The sequence below is a fragment of the Tiliqua scincoides genome, unplaced genomic scaffold, assembly GCF_035046505.1.
Source record: "Tiliqua scincoides isolate rTilSci1 unplaced genomic scaffold, rTilSci1.hap2 HAP2_SCAFFOLD_79, whole genome shotgun sequence".
NCBI lineage: Eukaryota > Metazoa > Chordata > Lepidosauria > Squamata > Scincidae > Tiliqua > Tiliqua scincoides.
The window spans coordinates 31511-49144 of NW_027101659.1; the positions used below are offsets into that span (position 1 = coordinate 31511).

A 17634-nucleotide genomic window follows, 5' to 3' on the forward strand; every position below is an offset into this window, starting at 1 on the left:
CAGGCTGTCAGCTAGGTGTCCAAAGTTTTTGGCAGGAGGGCCACATCATCTCTCTGACACTGTGTCGGGGGCAGGAGGAAAAAAGAATTTACATTTAAAATTTGAATACGTTTACATAAATGAATATATTGGAGATGGAACTTATATGAATGAATGAAGCTTGCAATAGCTCAAAGTCTATAAAAGGCTTTGCACAAAGCATCAGAGGTGAAACAGCAAGAAGTGGAGGAAGCCCTCATCCCACAGCTCACACAAGAGGTCAAACAGTCGCCCTCACGCTGAGAGCAGTTGTGTCAGACCAGTGCGGGCTCCAACAAATCTATGGAGGGCCAGAGGCTCATTGGAGACTGGGGGCTCCCTGAGAGCCGCATTGAGAGGCCTCGAGGGCCGCATGCGGCCCCAGGGCCGGGGTTTGGGCGCCCCTGCTCTAGCTTCTCACCCAGCCTTGCAGAAGGGGTCAAGACTGTGCACGTCTGGTTAGGGATGTGCGTGTGTGTGGCTGGGCACACCTGACCCACACATGGCTTGAGTCCTTTTGGTTTTCCAATCCAGCTGTTACTGCACGACCCAAGACGTATGCAAAAAGTCCTTTTTATTGAGCAAAAACACACAGCCCTTAGGCCACAAATATGGCATCCTATTTAACACAAAGGAAGAAGACGACAAAATTTGGATTCACAGTTTTGGCCATAGAGGGCTTTTCACAAAAAACACCCCCCCTCTTTCCCCCCCTTCTACTCCAGCTAGAGAGGAACAAACAAGAGGCAGGCAACCTCCATTCCTGCCAAGAAGAGATATCTGAGCTATCAAGTACTTGAGCTGTCTTTTTTTGTGGGAGGAGACCAATTAACTGGCACGGCCAAGGAGGAAGGAGGAGGCTAAGAGTGCAGTCAGTAGGGAGAGGCTGGTGGGTTCAGGAGCCCCAAGACCGTTCTTGGCTTTCACTGGATCCTGTCAAAAATTAAATAACCTACTGGCCATTGTGGAGGAAAAACAGGCAAGGGCCGTGTTCATCCTGACAGTGCAATGAGAGAGGCTTCCTTTCTGAAGGGAGTCTTTGGGACCTCCTGCTACTGTGAGCTGACAAGAGGAGCTTAAGACTTAAGGCAGAAGATTGGGGAGAAGAGGAACAACCAGCAGCATTCAGAGAGGAAGGGACAGACCCAACCCTTTGGAGACAATCGGGGCTGGAAGCTGTGGGGCTGCTGGGGGGAGAGGCAAACGCACCAGCACTGTCCATCTTTTTCCCCCCTGCTTCTCCCAGTTCCACAGATATGCAGCGAGGTCACTTCCAGTCTCCTGTAGGACATATTTCCATTTCCGGTGCTTCCAAATGGTTCTTTGCCTCTTGGCTTGGAAAAAAATGTCTTTGGCACAAAGGTCGTGCCCTTCCCTGGGGTGTCTTCACCCCCTTTCCCTAGAGATCAAGGTCAGTCCCACGGTGAGGCACCACCTCTCTCGTTAGAAGAGGCAGGATCCCCGCAAACCCCTTGTTCTGTTCAGCTCCGAGGTCAGAGACCGGCTCATCCGCTTGGTGGTGAGCTTCAAGCCCTCCGCCGCCTCCAGGGCACGGCTCAAGGACCGGTTCAGGTCACACCAGCCATCGCGGTCGAGCTTCAGGGAGTGGCCGAGATGCTCTTGGGGTTGCCACAAAGAGGCCCACGTTCTCAGCTCTGTGGCTTGGTGCCCAGGGGAGATGTAAAGAGGAAGACCAGCTGGGGGAGAGGCTGAGGTAGGAGCTGGTGTGGAACAGAACCTGTGAGGGAAAGAGGAGGACTTGGTCAGCTTTGGCGATAACTCTGCATCCAAATTCCTGGTCCCTGCCTGCAGGACTCTGGAGGGCAGTGCACCCGACCTCTGACTGCCCTCTACGATCCATGCAAGGTGTGGTCCACACAAGGAACTCTGGGATGCTAGAGCGCCCCCCCTAAAGCCCAACGCCAGCTCTTTCAGACACAAAAAGCACAATCCTAACCAGCCCTATTTTGTTCAGTGGGGCTTACTCCCAGGAAAGTGTGGTTAGGATTGCAGCCAAAGTCTCTGAAAGCCTCCCTCTCCCACAATCCTCCTTGCCCAAATGCAGCTGAATCAACCTTACATTATAGGCGACGGGGGATAATGCGTCAAAGGCACTGCAGCGGCGTAGCGGACAGAGGAGGCCGGAGGAGGGGCTGCCAAGTACCAGAGGCCAAGTGGCTGAGGTTGCGGCTGGTGAACAGGCTTCCCTTGTGCTGAGGTGTCCTCCGTGCCGTGGTCTACTCGAATGGAACACAAAAACAGCATTTAGAAAATGCCCTGGACGGAAGTGCAAAGAACAGGTGTATGGAATAGAGACCCTCCCTAAAAAGTGCGGTCAGATGATTTAAAATACGACATCTGTCTTCGTGTCGACCCCATCTCACCAGGCACAACTTTCCTCCCGGGGCTTCTGCTCCTCTTGCTCACAAGGCATGGTGCCTTCCTCTGAGTGCTATGCTGGGAGGGTCCGCGTGACTTCCTTGGGGGCAGTGTGCCTGAAAGAGAAGGGCAGGGAGGTCAATTTGTCACGTCCTGCTTTTAAAACAGATTTCAGGAAATGAAGCTGTGCGGGGGATCGATCCCAAAGGCCAGGATGCTAGGCTGAGCATCCGCTTCCCATTGGAGACCACAAATTGTTGCAGGTGGTTTTAGCCAAGCCACTGGTTCTCACACCCAGTCCTCCAGTCTGAAGGATGGAGAGGTCACTACTGGCCACCACCCAGTACCTTACTGGGCGAGAAAAATGGCCAAAGTCCTGGGTGTGTGTGTGTGTGTGTGTGTGTGTGTGAGGCTCACAATGTTTGCTCTGAATCTGAAACTGCCTGCTTTGTCTCCCCAGTTACCTGTTTGGTGGCAACAGCAAGGCTCCCCTCTCCCCAGTGCCTTCAGTGATGGCAGCATCCCAGGAACCAGGGAGCCTGAGAACCATAGGGCATCCAACATCACTTGGAAAACCATTTCCCAGGCTCCCTAGTACTTGAGGTGCTGCCATAACCTCCTGATTTCTTGACACAAGCTGCAGTCAAGATGAGGGGGCCAGCTCCCCATCCTCCTCCCTCGCTTTTCTTACCATGCAGCCTGTTGAAGGGTTCTTGGAAAATCAAAATCTGGCTGCTCGGGATCTGTGAAGATCCCAGTCACATGCAACTTTTGAATTTTTTCCTTAGGGACCAACATGGCAGCTTTGGGGGTCATTTAAAATCAAATAAGAGGGAAAATCAGTTTAAAATTCTTAGCTTCTAAATAAGAGCCCAGAAATGAATTGGATACCCGCGCCTGGAGTGACAACACTGCAGTTCTGGACTCCAGCAGTTGTCACACTGAATGTTGGTCTCCTTATTCCAAAGCTCGTTTCTGTTCCGTGGGGTGCTCGGGAACAAATCTCAAGCACTGTTTAAAACACTGGTTAATGTTTAACTGAGTTCAAGGCTCCCAGTGGTTTTCCAGCCCTTCTGTTGTGCAATGGTTGCTAAGCACCGGGAGTCAGGGGGAAAGTTCCAGCACAGTTGCCATCAGTGGACCAGTCACATATTGGAGAGAACTGGTCTATGGGGCATCGGCTTTTGGGAGCACACGAATTTCCCGAGCTGGAGTTTGTTTTGCTCACGGAAGACGAGCTGCTTGTGCACGTCATAAATGTACATTGTTGAAAGCTTCTCAGGACAGGAGTCTGTTTGCCCTTTGTGTAATCAGTAGTTTAAAAGTGTTAAACGTGATTAACAAAGCGCAGCAATTGCTTCTTCACTGGTGGTCCAAGGAAGAGATGTCACTCACTCCTTGCCATCCATGGAGGAGTTACCAAGACATTATGAGCATTCCCACAACCAGGAATGGAGGAAAATACCTGCAGCTTTTTTGGCATCCTGTTCCAGCATCGATTCTTTCCCAGGCTGCAGCTCCTCATCTTGGCAAGGGGGGCAGGACCCTTTAGGGGTCTTTTGCTCTTGGGGTTCCAGGCTCAGACAGGAGTACTGTGTCCCTGTGCAAGCAAAGCAAGAGAGAATAGAGCTCTGCGGAAAGGGGCAGATTCCAGGGCAGGAGAAATACTAGAAGCCCCCCCCCCCGCACCTAAATCAGCTGGCCCCAGATTACAAAAGAAGTATGCAATGTGCCAAAGGGGGGCGGACCCACAGCAGTTTTAGCACCAGCTCCTGCCTGAGTTGGATCCCTCAACCAAAGGAGTTGGGCAGTTGGCACTGACTTTCAGCAGTCCTCCAGGTGTTTGGGCATGAATTTAGCTCTGCCCTCCTGGAGATGCCAGGACTGAATCCAGGACTGTCTCCAGGCAAAACAGAACCTGGACCACATACTGATGCCAATTTTCCAGTGCCAGTTTAGCCATGCCAATGGGGCATGTGCTCATCCTTTGGTGGGGAGGCCTCCTCAAGGAAAGGGAATGCTGGTTCCCATACCTCAGGGCTGTACTGCAGCTGCACCAGTGCTCCAAGTTGGAAAGGAATGGGCCCTTAGTTGGCATAGCTTCTTCCAAGGGGTGGTGGGAATTATATTCCAAAGCTGTTTTGCTCGCTAATTCTTTCCAAGAGTTTTGTAGATGCTCTCAGCAGGAGGCTACAGTTCTCTTTAAATTGGTCTCCAGTTAGGCCCACCAAAGAGATGAATGGTGCTTTTGCCTGCCTTTCTGCTCCCTTTCTGGATTGGGACCATCCTGGGGAATGCAGAGCAGACTAGAGGCCCAATCCTATCCAATTTTCCAGGGCTGGTGCAGCTGTGCTAATGCGGTGTGCCCTGAATCATGTGCTGGGGAGGCAGTCACAGAGGCTCAAGAGGAACATTTGGTTCCTTACTTTGGGGCTGCACCAGTGCTGGGAAGTGGAATAGGACTGGGCCCTATGGCTGCTGTTCTCACCTGTGTAAGGCCCTCGCAGGATGGGCTGCTTTGGGGGTTTTGTCTTGGAAGCGGAGACATTCTGATGCTTTGGTGCAGAACTATCCCAGTCTGAAGGGGCTGCCAGGAGAGAAAAGGGAGCACTTAGAGACAAGGTTCATGCACTATCAAAGCTGTTAGGTGACTGAAATGCCATGGAAGTCATTCAACAGGTCTAAGGATCTAATTCCCTGTGCAAAATTAGGCTCAGGAAAAAGAACAAGCACTGTTGCAAGTCATGGGCATAGCACTGATTGGTTAGTATTTATGACATTGCCAAAACTAGAGCCTTCTAGATCAGAGGTGGGAAAACCCTGGACATGGGCCATTTGTGGGCCTTGGATACCACCAATCTAGTCCCATGGGAGCTCCTGTCTTCAACAGGCACTCAGCCTGATGAAGACTTGCAGGAACCCTCACTGGCCCAACATGACTGCTCTTCGGTAAGCAAGGGGAAGGTTGGCCCTGCAGAGCTCAGCATTCTTACTTGAGGCTGCAATCTTAGCCACACTTTCCTGGGAGTAAGCTCCATTGACTATAATGGGACTTACTTCTGAGTAGACATGCATAGGATTGGGCTCTGAGAGTTCTACAAAAGCTCCACCCACCTGGGAAACCATTAAATATGGGGAGGTTGCAGCTGAGGCCAGCTGGATGGAGAGCAGGCTGCATTCTCAGGTACTGTGAGACTTGTTGCCAGGAGGAAGGTGCTGGGGGTTTTTTGGTGAGTACATTAACTCTGTTGGTCCTGAGAAATGTGATTCTGTGCCTATTGGTTAAGGGGCTGGGGGAGGATTTGTTGAGAACATGAATTCTGTTGCTCCTGAGAAACTTGGCTGTGTGCCTTTTGGTTAAGGTGCTGGGGGAGGATTTGGTGAAAACATGAATTCTGTTGGTCCTGAGAAATGTGGTTCTGTGCCTTTTGGTTAAGGGGCTGGGGGAGGATTTGTTGAGAACATGAATTCTGTTGCTCCTGAGAAACTTGGCTGTGTGCTTTTTGGTTAAGGTGCTGGGGGAGGATTTGGTGAAAACATGAATTCTGTTGGTCCTGAGAAATGTGGTTCTGTGCCTTTTGGTTAAGGGGCTGGGGGAGGATTTGTTGAGAACATGAATTCTGTTGCTCCTGAGAAACTTGGCTGTGTGCCTTTTGGTTAAGGTGCTGGGGGAGGATTTGGTGAAAACATGAATTCTGTTGGTCCTGAGAAATGTGGTTCTGTGCCTTTTGGTTAAGGGGCTGGGGGAGGTTTTGGTGAGAACATGAATTCTGTTGGTCCTGAGGAACTTTGCCTTTTGGTTAGAACATGAATTCTGTTGGTCCTGAGAAACTTTGCCTTTTGGTTAAAGTTCTGGGGGAGGTTTTGGTGAGAACATGAATTCTGTTGGTCCTGAGAAATGTGGTTCTGTGCCTTTTGGTTAAGGTGCTGGGGGAGGATTTGTTGAGAACATGAATTCTGTTGGTCCTGAGAAATGTGGTTCTGTGCCTTTTGGTTAAGGGGCTGGGGGAGGATTTGTTGAGAACATGAATTCTGTTGCTCCTGAGAAACTTGGCTGTGTGCTTTTTGGTTAAGGGGCTGGGGGAGGATTTGGTGAAAACATGAATTCTGTTGGTCCTGAGAAATGTGGTTCTGTGCCTTTTGGTTAAGGGGCTGGGGGAGGTTTTGGTGAGAACATGAATTCTGTTGGTCCTGAGGAACTTTGCCTTTTGGTTAGAACATGAATTCTGTTGGTCCTGAGAAACTTTGCCTTTTGGTTAAAGTTCTGGGGGAGGTTTTGGTGAGAACATGAATTCTGTTGGTCCTGAGAAATGTGGTTCTGTGCCTTTTGGTTAAGGGGCTGGGGGAGGATTTGGTGAAAACATGAATTCTGTTGGTCCTGAGAAATGTGGTTCTGTGCCTTTTGGTTAAGGGGCTGGGGGAGGATTTGTTGAGAACATGAATTCTGTTGCTCCTGAGAAACTTGGCTGTGTGCTTTTTGGTTAAGGGGCTGGGGGAGGATTTGGTGAAAACATGAATTCTGTTGGTCCTGAGAAATGTGGTTCTGTGCCTTTTGGTTAAGGGGCTGGGGGAGGTTTTGGTGAGAACATGAATTCTGTTGGTCCTGAGGAACTTTGCCTTTTGGTTAGAACATGAATTCTGTTGGTCCTGAGAAACTTTGCCTTTTGGTTAAAGTTCGGGGGGAGGTTTTGGTGAGAACATGAATTCTGTTGGTCCTGAGAAATGTGGTTCCGTGCCTTTTGGTTAAGGTGCTGGGGGAGGATTTGTTGAGAACATGAATTCTGTTGGTCCTGAGAAATGTGGTTCTGTGCCTTTTGGTTAAGGTGCTGGAGGAGCATTTGGTGAGAACATGAATTCTGTTGGTCTGGAGAAACTTGGCTTTGTGCCTTTTAGGTAAGAGCCTGTGGGAGGATTTGGTGAGTACATGAATTCTGTTGGTCCTGAGAAGCTTTGCCTTTTGGTTAAGGGGCTGGGGGAGCATTTGGTGAGAACATGAATTCTGTTGGTCCTGAGAAGCTTTGCCTTTTGGTTAAAGTGCTGGGGGAGGATTTGGTGAGAACATGAATTCTGTTGGTCCTGAGAAACTTTGCCTTTTCGTTAAAGTTCTGGGGGAGGTTTTGGTGAGTACATGAATTCTGTTGGTCTGGAGAAACTTTGCCTTTTGGTTAAGGTGCTGGGGGGAGGATTTGGTGAGAGCATGAATTCTGTTGGTCCTGAGAAGCTTTGCCTTTTGGTTAAGGGCCTGGGGGAGGTTTTAGTGAGAACATTAATTCTGTTGGTCTGGAGAAACTTGGCTCTGTGCCTTTTAGGTAAGAGGCTGTGGGAGGATTTGGTGAGAGCATGAATTCTGTTGGTCCTGAGAAGCTTTGCCTTTTGGTTAAGGGGCTGTGGGAGGATTTGGTGAGAACATGAATTCTGTTGGTCCTGAGAAGCTTTGCCTTTTGGTTAAGGGGCTGGGGGAGCATTTGGTGAGAACATGAATTCTGTTGGTCCTGAGAAATTTTGCCTTTTGGTTAAAGTGCTGGGGGAGGATTTGGTGAGAACATGAATTCTGTTGTTCCTGAGAAGCTTTGCCTTTTGGTTAAGGGGCTGGGGAAGCATTTGATGAGAACATGAATTCTGTTGTTCCCGAGAAGCTTTGCCTTTTGGTTAAGGGACTGGGGGAGCATTTGGTGAGAACATGAATTCTGTTGTTCCTGAGAAGCTTTGCCTTTTGGTTAAGGGGCTGGGGGAGCATTTGGTGAGAACATGAACTCTGTTGTTCCTGAGAAGCTTTGCCTTTTGGTTAAGGGGCTGGGGGAGCATTTGGTGAGAACATGAATTCTGTTGGTCCTGAGAAACTTGGCTGTGTGCTTTTTGGTTAAGGGGCTGGGGAAGGATTTGGTGAAAACATGAATTCTGTATGTTCCGAGAGAGTTGGTTCTGTGTGTTTTGTAAGGTGCTGTAAGGTGGGGGTGAAATATTTTTCCTCATTTGTGTCTTGCTATGGCAAGGGTGCTGGGGGGGGGGGTTTGAATGCCTGTACTCGGGTTCTGAGAAACTTGGTTCTGCTCATTTTTATAGGGTACTTGGAGGGGGTCTGTTGAATTCAAGGACTCTAGCTCTGAGAAATGTGATTCTGTGCCTTTTGGTATGGGGCTTGGCGGGGTTTGTGAGTATGTGACTACTAAACCGAACTTCTAAACCACTGAACTACTCCTCTACCTGGTTCTGAGAAACATGGCTCTGTATATTTTGGTGAGGTGCTTGGGGGGGTGTTGGCTTTGGTGACATTTCTTCCTCACATGTTTGTGCCTCACTTGCTTTGACATGTGTTTCTGCCTATACATATTTGTATTGTACATATTCTCAGTAAAATTCATTCGTTCATATAAGTTCCATCTCCAATGTATTCATTTATGTAAATTTATTCAACTATGAAATGCAAATTAATCCTCACCCCCCTCTGTCCCCAACCCAGTGTCAAAGAGATTATGTCACCCACCTGATAAAATGTTTGCCCAGCCCTGTTTTAGATCAATCCTGTCCTGGTTTTTCAGTTTTTTAAAAAAAGGGTTTTCTTTTAATTTTTAAAGGAAAGAGATGAAGGAACATTCAAGTGAATAAACCTTTGTGCTATGCTTAGAGTCACAACATGGGCTACACATTTTGTTGTCATAAAAATTAGACCTATTCTTAGATATTTTTGTGGTGCTGAATACAAAAACTGCCCGATTGTCTCTAGATTTTGGGGGTCGTGGCAATATAAGCCAATTCAAATAGGTTCCTCATGAGGAGGCCAAAGCCGTGGCTTCATCACAAGGAAGCCATTTGAATCAGCATATAAGGTGACTGTGCCATACCCCCAAAACTAGAGCCAACAGGGCAAAACTGATGCCTTTTTTGGATTCAGCGCCCCAAAAATATCCTACATTTGTTCAAACACCTTTGGCAACTTTTTTTTTGTAGGCCAGTGTGATTTTTTTTTTTTAAAGGTGGTGACAGGAGGAGAAGCTGACACTGAACATTCAAATTGCTATTTCTGTCTGTAGAATATGATGCGAAGACATGTGCAGGGCAGGAAGGGAGGAGTCAGGCTTGCTTCGCAGAGGAACCGTCCCATGGTAAAGCCTTTAAGGGTAGCTAAGTATGCACTTTGAATACAGGAGAGCTCCTTGCAGATGCCCTTGGCCTGCACTTTGAATACTGTAGCTAGCTGAGTTTTGAAATGGAGAAGTTGATGTTGTCTGAAGGATTCCACACCAAGACTCCAGCTGCTTCTCCTTCTGCTGAAGTGAAAACCCAGTTGACAAAGGGATGGGCGAGTGGGGGCGGGGGTAGAATGTTACATACTGAGATCCAGCCGGGTCCCATCATCCTGTGATAAAGATGGGCTCCTTGTCCCCTCTTCTGGCTTGACCTCTGGAGCCGGGTCCTCGGATTTGGCCACGTTTCCCCCCGGTGTTTTTCTACAGGTAGAAATGGGGAAAGCATCTCAGGTCAACTCACTGGAAATCAAGCCTAGAACTGAGAAAATTGGTTCTTTCCCAGATGAGGCGGGGCACGTTTGTGAGGATCCAGGGCTGGACCAGACACCCAGCCCATTGAGGGCACAGTCCTGACCAACTTTCCAGCACTGACTTAGCTGCAATGCAGCCCCCAAAGTAAGGTAACAAACATGCTCGAGGAGCTCCCTGGACTGCCTTCCCACTGCATACCACACTGGCACAGCTATGCCAGTGCTGGAAAGTTGGTTAGAATTGTGCCCTGAGTCCAGCTGCCTCTGGGAAGCTCCCAAAAAGCGATGAAGGCACAGACTCCCCCTGCCACTGCCCCCTGCAGCTGGCATGTAGGCAGGTTGCCTCTGAATCCAGGATGCAGCACGTCCCCACCAGGATTAGTTTCCCAACGATTCAGGGGAGGAAGTTTAGGGTAATCTGGCATCCATCACAAGACGTGCGCAGGGAGATGAAACCAGCGGAACACACAAAAACAGTCTCATTCTGGGCATCAGCTCACCACCTACCCTTCCGCACTGCTGCTTCTGGAGAAGCGGGCGCTGCCTTGGGAGGGCAGCCTGGCCCTAGAGGTATGCAGGAACAAGGCCCGCTTTGGAGAGCCCTGGGGTTGGTGGAGGGTCCCCTCCAGGCTTTGTCGCAGCTGGGAGACTTCGTTCTGCAAAGCCGCGATGGCCTGGCTGGGGTGGGGACAGAAAAAAATTGCAGAAGGTCAAGGTTGGGTTTTCTGCTACCGGCAGGGGGTTGGACTAGATGGCCTTGTGGATCGCTTCCAATTCTATGGTTTGCACTCTCCCCAAAAAGGTAGCCATTTCTAGGTCCCATGGAAAGGAATGGGACTCATGTTACAAGTCCTAGATAAGTTTAAGTGTCCCTGGGTGGGGAAAAGAGGGGTCGTGGCCACTCACTTGTCCACCCGCTTGCTCACACTAAGGATCAACCCCGTCTTGTGGGTTTGAGGGGAGTCCCATCTTTTGACAAGTTGATGCTCTTGACTGCACTAAACTAGTCCCCTGTCTGGAATGTTACAACCTGTAAAAAAATATCATATTCTTGCTACTCACAGACCTGGTGGAAAGATCTGGGAGGTCTAAGGCCAGGAAAGGCATTTTGGGGAGTTGCACATGTGTCCAGTCTCCCCAGAAACCTCAGCAAACCTTCTGGTTCGTTTCCAACCTCTGCAAAATACCTGTCCTCTTTCCCAAGGCCAGCCCTTGTTTCTAGGGGGTGTCTGAGGCAGCCTGTGCCTTAAGCAACAGAGTCCCTGGCAACACTCACTGCCCTTGGCCAAGGAGAGAAAGTCAGCTGGGCAGGGCAACTCCACCGAGGGCTCAAGAGAAGCAGGAGGGACAATATAGGGTGTGTTCAGGGTATAGAGCAAGACTGGGCAAACTTACTTAATGTAAGAGCCACACACTCCAAAGTTTGAGAGCTGCAGTATTTAGGAAGCATTTAAATTCTTAACTATACTTACTCACTGTGAACATTCAACTTATGTTTTAAGTCAGTGGCCTCTCTGTTTATATCTGGCAAATTATTATAAAGCCTGGAAATCTTAGTTACCTTTTATATCGGTGTTTCTCAAAATGTGGGTCAGGACCCACTAAGTTAGTCCTGAGCCCATTTCAGGTGGGTCCCCATTCATTACAGTATTTTATTTTTAATATATTAGACTTAGATGCTCCCCTGGTCTGTGACTGCATTTGGGGAAATGTGACAGGTCTGCACTTTTAACAGGCTACTATGTATATTCTTTTAACAATGATAGTCAATGGGACTTACTCCTGGATAAGTGTGGGTAGGATTGCAGCCTAGGTTAGTTAAAAAATTTTCCTGCCTGATGATGTCACTTCTGGTCATGACATCACTTCCGGTGGGTCCTGACAGATTCTCATTCTAAAAAGTGGGTCCCAGTGCTAAATGTGTGAGAACCACTGTTTTGTATTGTGATGCAAAAAGGACATCAGCCAACATACTTTCAAGAGCCACACATTCTGTGTCAAAGAGCTGCAATCTTATTCGGACCCAACTATTCGATATAGAGAAACAAGATTTGCAAGATGCAGCCCGTAAGTCTTGTTTGCCTCTATATATTGGTCTTTCATGGCCCTCTGATCTGGGTTCAAGCTATCTATCGTTCATGTGTTCACCTCAGATTTGTAGATCCTTTCCACTTGGTAGGTTTAATATCTTACCTACAAATGTACTAATAGCAATATTTAATAGACCATTGGAGAGTCCCCAGTCATGTTCTTGCGACCTGACCTCAAAAGAGTCCTTGACCCATGTACTTTTGTATTGTACCCACTTTATTGATTTACACCATCGATTTCTATATCCATTCCCGGAAAGCTTTCATGGTTCAGATACAGACTTGGTCTGGTACTTGTTGGATGGGAGAAATGAGTGCCACTCATCAAATGTAGCAAAATATTTATTTAAGGCGCTGTCGAGGCGTAAATTCCTTTGTATTTCTTTGCCTGATCAATGATTGGTGGCTACCTTGAATGCTTTAATTTTGTTTTCTTGTTGGATTGTTTATGCCAATAAAGGTGGAATGAATGAATGAATGAATGAATGAAAGAGCTGCAAGTGGCTATGTCTGGTCACCCCTCATATTGAGTATGGTTTAAGAGCTGTGGGGAGTGACTGGCTTCCGCCATTTTCAACGGAGCAAAGACGAAGGCAAGTCTATGCCTTGGCTCCCACCCCACAAGGCAAATGATGGCAAAGGGCGCCGTAGTCCCTTCCTCTCCGGAGCAAGCTGCAACAGAGGGCAGCAGACCTCAGCCTTATGTCTTGGGCTGGAACTGAACACACAACTTAATGATTTATTGGGAATCTTCCCCTGTTTGGGTCAATAAGTACCACTGGCAAGTGCCGCTGTCCCCCCGGTAAACGGCACACCTTCTGATGGACAAAGGACGCTTCTCCACTTGCCTAACCCAGACAGTTCACATCCCCTGTCTGAAGACCATCCAGAGGGACAGTGAGAGCTTCCCTCTGTCAGCTCAGCTGGAACCAGCTGCCACTGCGTCCTTATGGGGAAGGGGGCACTGACTGACCCATGGTAATGGTAAGACTCGGATGGCAGCATCGCAATCTGGGTATTTGAGACTCTCCACCACCTCTGTGTCTTTATTGACTGCCACCCCCCAAAGAGCACACTTACTCTCTTTCCAAGCGGGAACTGAGGAAGCTGTAGCAAGGGGTCCAGGCCGGGGACAGCGACCCGGAGGAGCTGGGAGAACACCTCACTTCACTGGGAGGGGACTTGCTGGCCTCAGGGCCGCCTCGGTCCTCGGAGTCAGAACGGGCTGGCAAAAGAAAAAGGAACATGTCATAATAGATGTTGGACCTGTGGAGCCAGTGGTCCTGTGACTGCACGAGCTGGTTCGTCCCTCCATGCGCATGGATACCATTATAAGCACAAGCTGGTGCAGGTTTTGGGATCATGTGTCCTGTCCTGTTTGTGCTGCTTGTTTTAACGCTTTTTATAATGTGCTTGATGGTTACAGCTTTTAATGTGTGACTTGTGCTTTAATTGTGATTTTATGCTCTTGTGTTTTTACATTGGAATTTGGAAGCTGCCTTGGACCCCCTTTGGGGAGAAAAGTGGGGTTAAATACATTCTTTGGTAGGGATAGGAAGCATTTGAACTTGATTTCCTCCCCCCCCCCTTTCATTTGCTCAAAGCAACAAGCAGCCTTTACTCACTGCTGTCCGTCTCCGGCTCACTGTTGATGCTGTCGGTCCACCTGGGAGGGGCGCCAAGGGAGAAGGACTTGCCGTTGGCCAGGCCTCGTCTCTGGACAGCACCCTCGCGCGTGGCGTCCGTCACCGGTGGTTCTGTCGCATCAAGTTTTCTCCTCGGATGTGCCCCCGGTTGGAGGGTAGTGGCGGCAGCCTGACTGTCCGGAAGCATGGACGCTGCCACCCTGCCGCGGGACTTGGGTCCGAGGCGGGCGTGTGGCACTGCTGAGCCAGTCTTGTGCCTTCTGCTTGGCTGCAGGTTCTCTTCCAGCCGTCCTCCGCTGGAGCTTAGCCTAGACCACCCAATACAAGAGAGAGAAGGGACGGTGACTGGTGGCAGAGCGCAGGATAAGACCGAAAAACGGCACAGCCAGCACAGACACAGCTGAGAGACGAACCGGCGTCCTGACTGTGGCACATAGAAGGCAGCAGCTCCCCTAAATGGCTGGACTGGTGTTAGGCAAACGGGTCCAAAGCCCACCTGACTTTGGCAAACGGGCAGACCAAGATTAACTGCAGCCACCCGCTTTCAGCAGTGTGTCTGGTACTCAGGGGTAGACCTCCCCTGCACAAGGAGGCTCGGTCTCTGGCTGTCAAAGGCGAAAAGCCACCCTCTTTATTAATACATCTGGTTCTTTAAAAGAATCAAGCCACTTGGGGCTGCCTGCCTAGGCACATTAACCTCCCCCCCCCCCCTGGGCAGAGCAGAAATGGCTTCTGAGGTGTTAAGGGGTACAAACAAAAATTATTTAGGAGACCCCCCAATTGTTTCCTCCAAGGTTAAAACAAATGAAACAGCTTAGTTTGCATTCATGTCTCTCCTTCCCACTTTGGTTCCTCCCCAAGTCCTCCCCCCACATATTAGGGTCTGTCTCTTGGTTTAACTAATTGCCTTTCCCCACAATATTTCCTTGTCTATCAGCAAGTATTAGAAGTGTTATCTGTAAAGTGCTGCATAGTTGTAGATTAAAGCAAACAGGTCTATTGCTGGCTGTCATTCATGATGGCTACTTCCAACTTCAGGATCTGTCTGAATTCCAGCTGCAGGGTAGCCGTGGCAGGAGAAGGAGATGCCTTCTGAAGGGGATGTGTAGTGTGTTGGCAACTGGTGGGAAACAGCAGACTGGTCTAAGGTGGGCCTTTGGCCTGATTCTCTTACTCTTAACACAACCCAGAGAAGACAGGTGTAAGGAAGAAAGAGAGGGGAGGTTCCACACCTAGTATGAGATGAATGGCATTTGGGTGGCTGCACCAGGGGAGACACTCTGCTGGTTTCCGACCCAATGAAACCACTGTCCGTCTCCGGGGACACGATCCGCACTTCCTGCAAGAGAGAGGCAAGAGGTTGATCTGGACTGGTGGAGCACCAGTTGTCACAGTGGTTGGCTAGAGACCCTCGACTGAGATTCATAAGGACATAACTGGATCAGGCCATAGGCCCATCTAGTCCAGCTTCCTGTATCTCACAGCGGCCCACCAAATGCCCCAGGGAGCACACCTGATAACAAGAGACCTCATTCTGGTGCCCTCTCTTGCATTGGCATTCTGACGTAGCCCATTTCTAAAATCAGGAGGTTGCGCATACACATCGTGGCTTGTACCCCATAATGGATTTTTCCTCCAGAAACTTGTCCAATCCCCTTTTAAAGGCGTCCAGGCCAGTCGCCGTCACCACATCCTGTGGCAAGGAGTTCCACAGACCGACCACACTCTGAGTAAAGAAATATTTTCTTTTGTCTGTCCTAACCCGCCCAACACTCAATTTTAGTGGATGTCCCCTGGTTCTGGTGTTACGTGAGAGTGTAAAGAGCATCTCTCTATCCACTCTGTCCACCCCCTGCATAATTTTGTATGTCTCAATCATGTCCCCCCTCAGGCATCTCATTTCTAGGCTGAAGAGGCCCAAACGCCTCTTCCCGCTCTGCCCTGTCATTCTCTCTCTTTCCGAGAGCCATAAGAGGACAACAGGGTTTTTGAAGGAGGACTTGAAGTAAGAAGCCCCCACGAATTCTGGGAGGCAGTTCAGTGCAGAAGGAGCAAGGCATTTGGGGGGATTAGGGGATCTTTAGTGGACAAAGGATGGTGGAGCTCCAGAAGTGTAGGTCGTGTGTGGGGACTGGATAGCAGAGAGTGTGCCAAGCCTATTGCTTGGCCAACCCAAGTGGCTCTAAGATCTTCAGGTTGAGAGGAAGGAGGTCAATGATGCCAGTGGCAGAGGAGCTATGAAGGGAGAGTGGAGGCCTTGCAAACTTGCTGACAGTATCAGTAGCAACAGGACGCGGGGATCATGTTTTGAGTGCTTCCTTTGGTGGGCCACTTCCAGTCTAGGAAGCTGGATTAGATGGGCCAATCCAGGCTGATGTCCTTGTCCCAATAGCCACTGACCTCAGGCAAGGCTGCGCTCGTCTGCCGGAAAGACTTCTGGGCCCCGTGTTCGGAAACGGCGCTCTCGGCGACACTGGCCATGCTGCTCTGTGGGGTGAGCTGCTCCTGCCTTCCCCGAGAGGCAGCCCTGGGAACTGTGGCAGGGGATCCACTGTTCTCAGACGCCCCCTCCGCCTGGCCAGCAGGCATGTGGCTGACCTGGCAGGGGGGCGGCTGGAGCTTTCTGGACAGCAGGGCATGAGGCTTCCTTTCTTGGGACGCCCTGTAAGCAACCCGGAAACAACCCAAACGTCAGCAGCTGCTAGATCACATCTCCTCTCCCTCTCCCAGTCGGGAGGCTTAGTGGCTTCCCACTGAAGTTACACTGAGTCAAGTATTTAAATCAAACATGCTCCTGGAGATTTCACGCTTCCGTTTCTTCCCCATCAAACCCCTTCCTTCGCTCTTCTCCTCCAGTACCGCCCACCTTCTGCCCCCAACCTCGCCAGCTGCACATCTGGCCTGCCAGCTCTCCATAGCAAGCGGGGGGGGAGTACCCAAAAATGCTCAAAGCCCCTTTTGTCTTTCTCTGGGAAAAAGAGCGTGGGCACATCAAGACATCTTTGTTTGCTGGGCTGAGTCAACAGAGCCCGAGAGAAACCCACTTGTCATTTCGGTCACATCCCGGGACACCCGCAGGATTAGTTTTGCCATTGAAGGCCTCCCAGAAGTATCACAAAGACAGTGGCTACAGGACTAGGACTATTCATGTCATGATGCTTAACAGAGAGTGAAAATACAGGTCTCTGCTCCGAGGGGCTTACAATCCTCAGGGATGTCGAATATAAGCCTGTAGCCCCTGCAAGCTCTTTAACTGACCCCTGTTACAATTGGGCTCTCCTAGAACTCCTTTTTTGGCACCACTGCTTCTACAGAGACTCGAGGAGGGAGAGATGGAAGGAGGTCACCAAAGGCAAGGACTGCTGCAGGGTAAAACAGGAGGGGTGAGATAGGGAGGTGCTAGGAGAGCCCAATTATCACGCAGGTTGCCCTTCCAGCCCCACCGTTTCTGCCAAGACCACCTCTCGGCCTCTGAGCTGCAAAGTGATGCTGAGGCCGGAGTCCAGAGGCTCCTTGGAGGAAGGGCTGCATAAAGATGTGGAAAAATAAATAAGTTTAGGGAGCAAGAGGCCTTTGGACGGTTGAGATGAGGAGATTTACATCCCAGTTCAGTCATAAAGCTTATGGGGGAGCATCTCTCCACTTAGACTACCTCACAAGGTTGCTGTGCTTAATTTAAAAAAAAAAGGGGGAAGAGCCATATATGCCACCCTGAGCTCCTTAGGGGGGAGGGACAGAAATGAATACATTATCCGTTACTGTGATATGGTATCTGTAAATTATTAAACAATTATTTAGCGTTTATTGTTAAAATAATCCTGAAGTGTGGACTCAACCATTCTTGGGCTTCACAAACACCTCTGCTGTTCCTGCATAGCAAGTGCAAGGGGGATCCCAAGGCTTCTGTTAAATGCTCCCCAGGACTCCCTATAAGGTGTGTTTAGCAGAAGGACAGGAGTTGGCCTGAGCTCACCCCTTGGTGGCTGGATGGGGAAGTGGAACC

At 49.6% G+C, this 17634-nt stretch overlaps 1 protein-coding gene across 1 annotated transcript in view; it reads right to left on the reverse strand.

Moving 5' to 3' along the window:
* Window positions 1-734: 734 nt before the first annotated feature.
* Window positions 735-17634, reverse strand: part of AKNA (AT-hook transcription factor) — a 36400-nt gene continuing 19500 nt past the window's right edge. Inside the window, exons 11-21 of the mRNA XM_066611090.1 lie at window positions 16032-16293; window positions 14864-14970; window positions 13611-13939; window positions 13066-13210; window positions 10403-10573; window positions 9730-9845; window positions 4886-4984; window positions 3863-3997; window positions 2403-2513; window positions 2099-2255; window positions 735-1756 (exon numbers count right to left, since the gene is read on the reverse strand). Coding sequence (XP_066467187.1) covers window positions 1462-1756; window positions 2099-2255; window positions 2403-2513; window positions 3863-3997; window positions 4886-4984; window positions 9730-9845; window positions 10403-10573; window positions 13066-13210; window positions 13611-13939; window positions 14864-14970; window positions 16032-16293 — 1927 coding nt within the window. The 3' untranslated portion in view covers window positions 735-1461. The remainder of the gene's footprint in view (window positions 1757-2098; window positions 2256-2402; window positions 2514-3862; window positions 3998-4885; window positions 4985-9729; window positions 9846-10402; window positions 10574-13065; window positions 13211-13610; window positions 13940-14863; window positions 14971-16031; window positions 16294-17634) is intronic.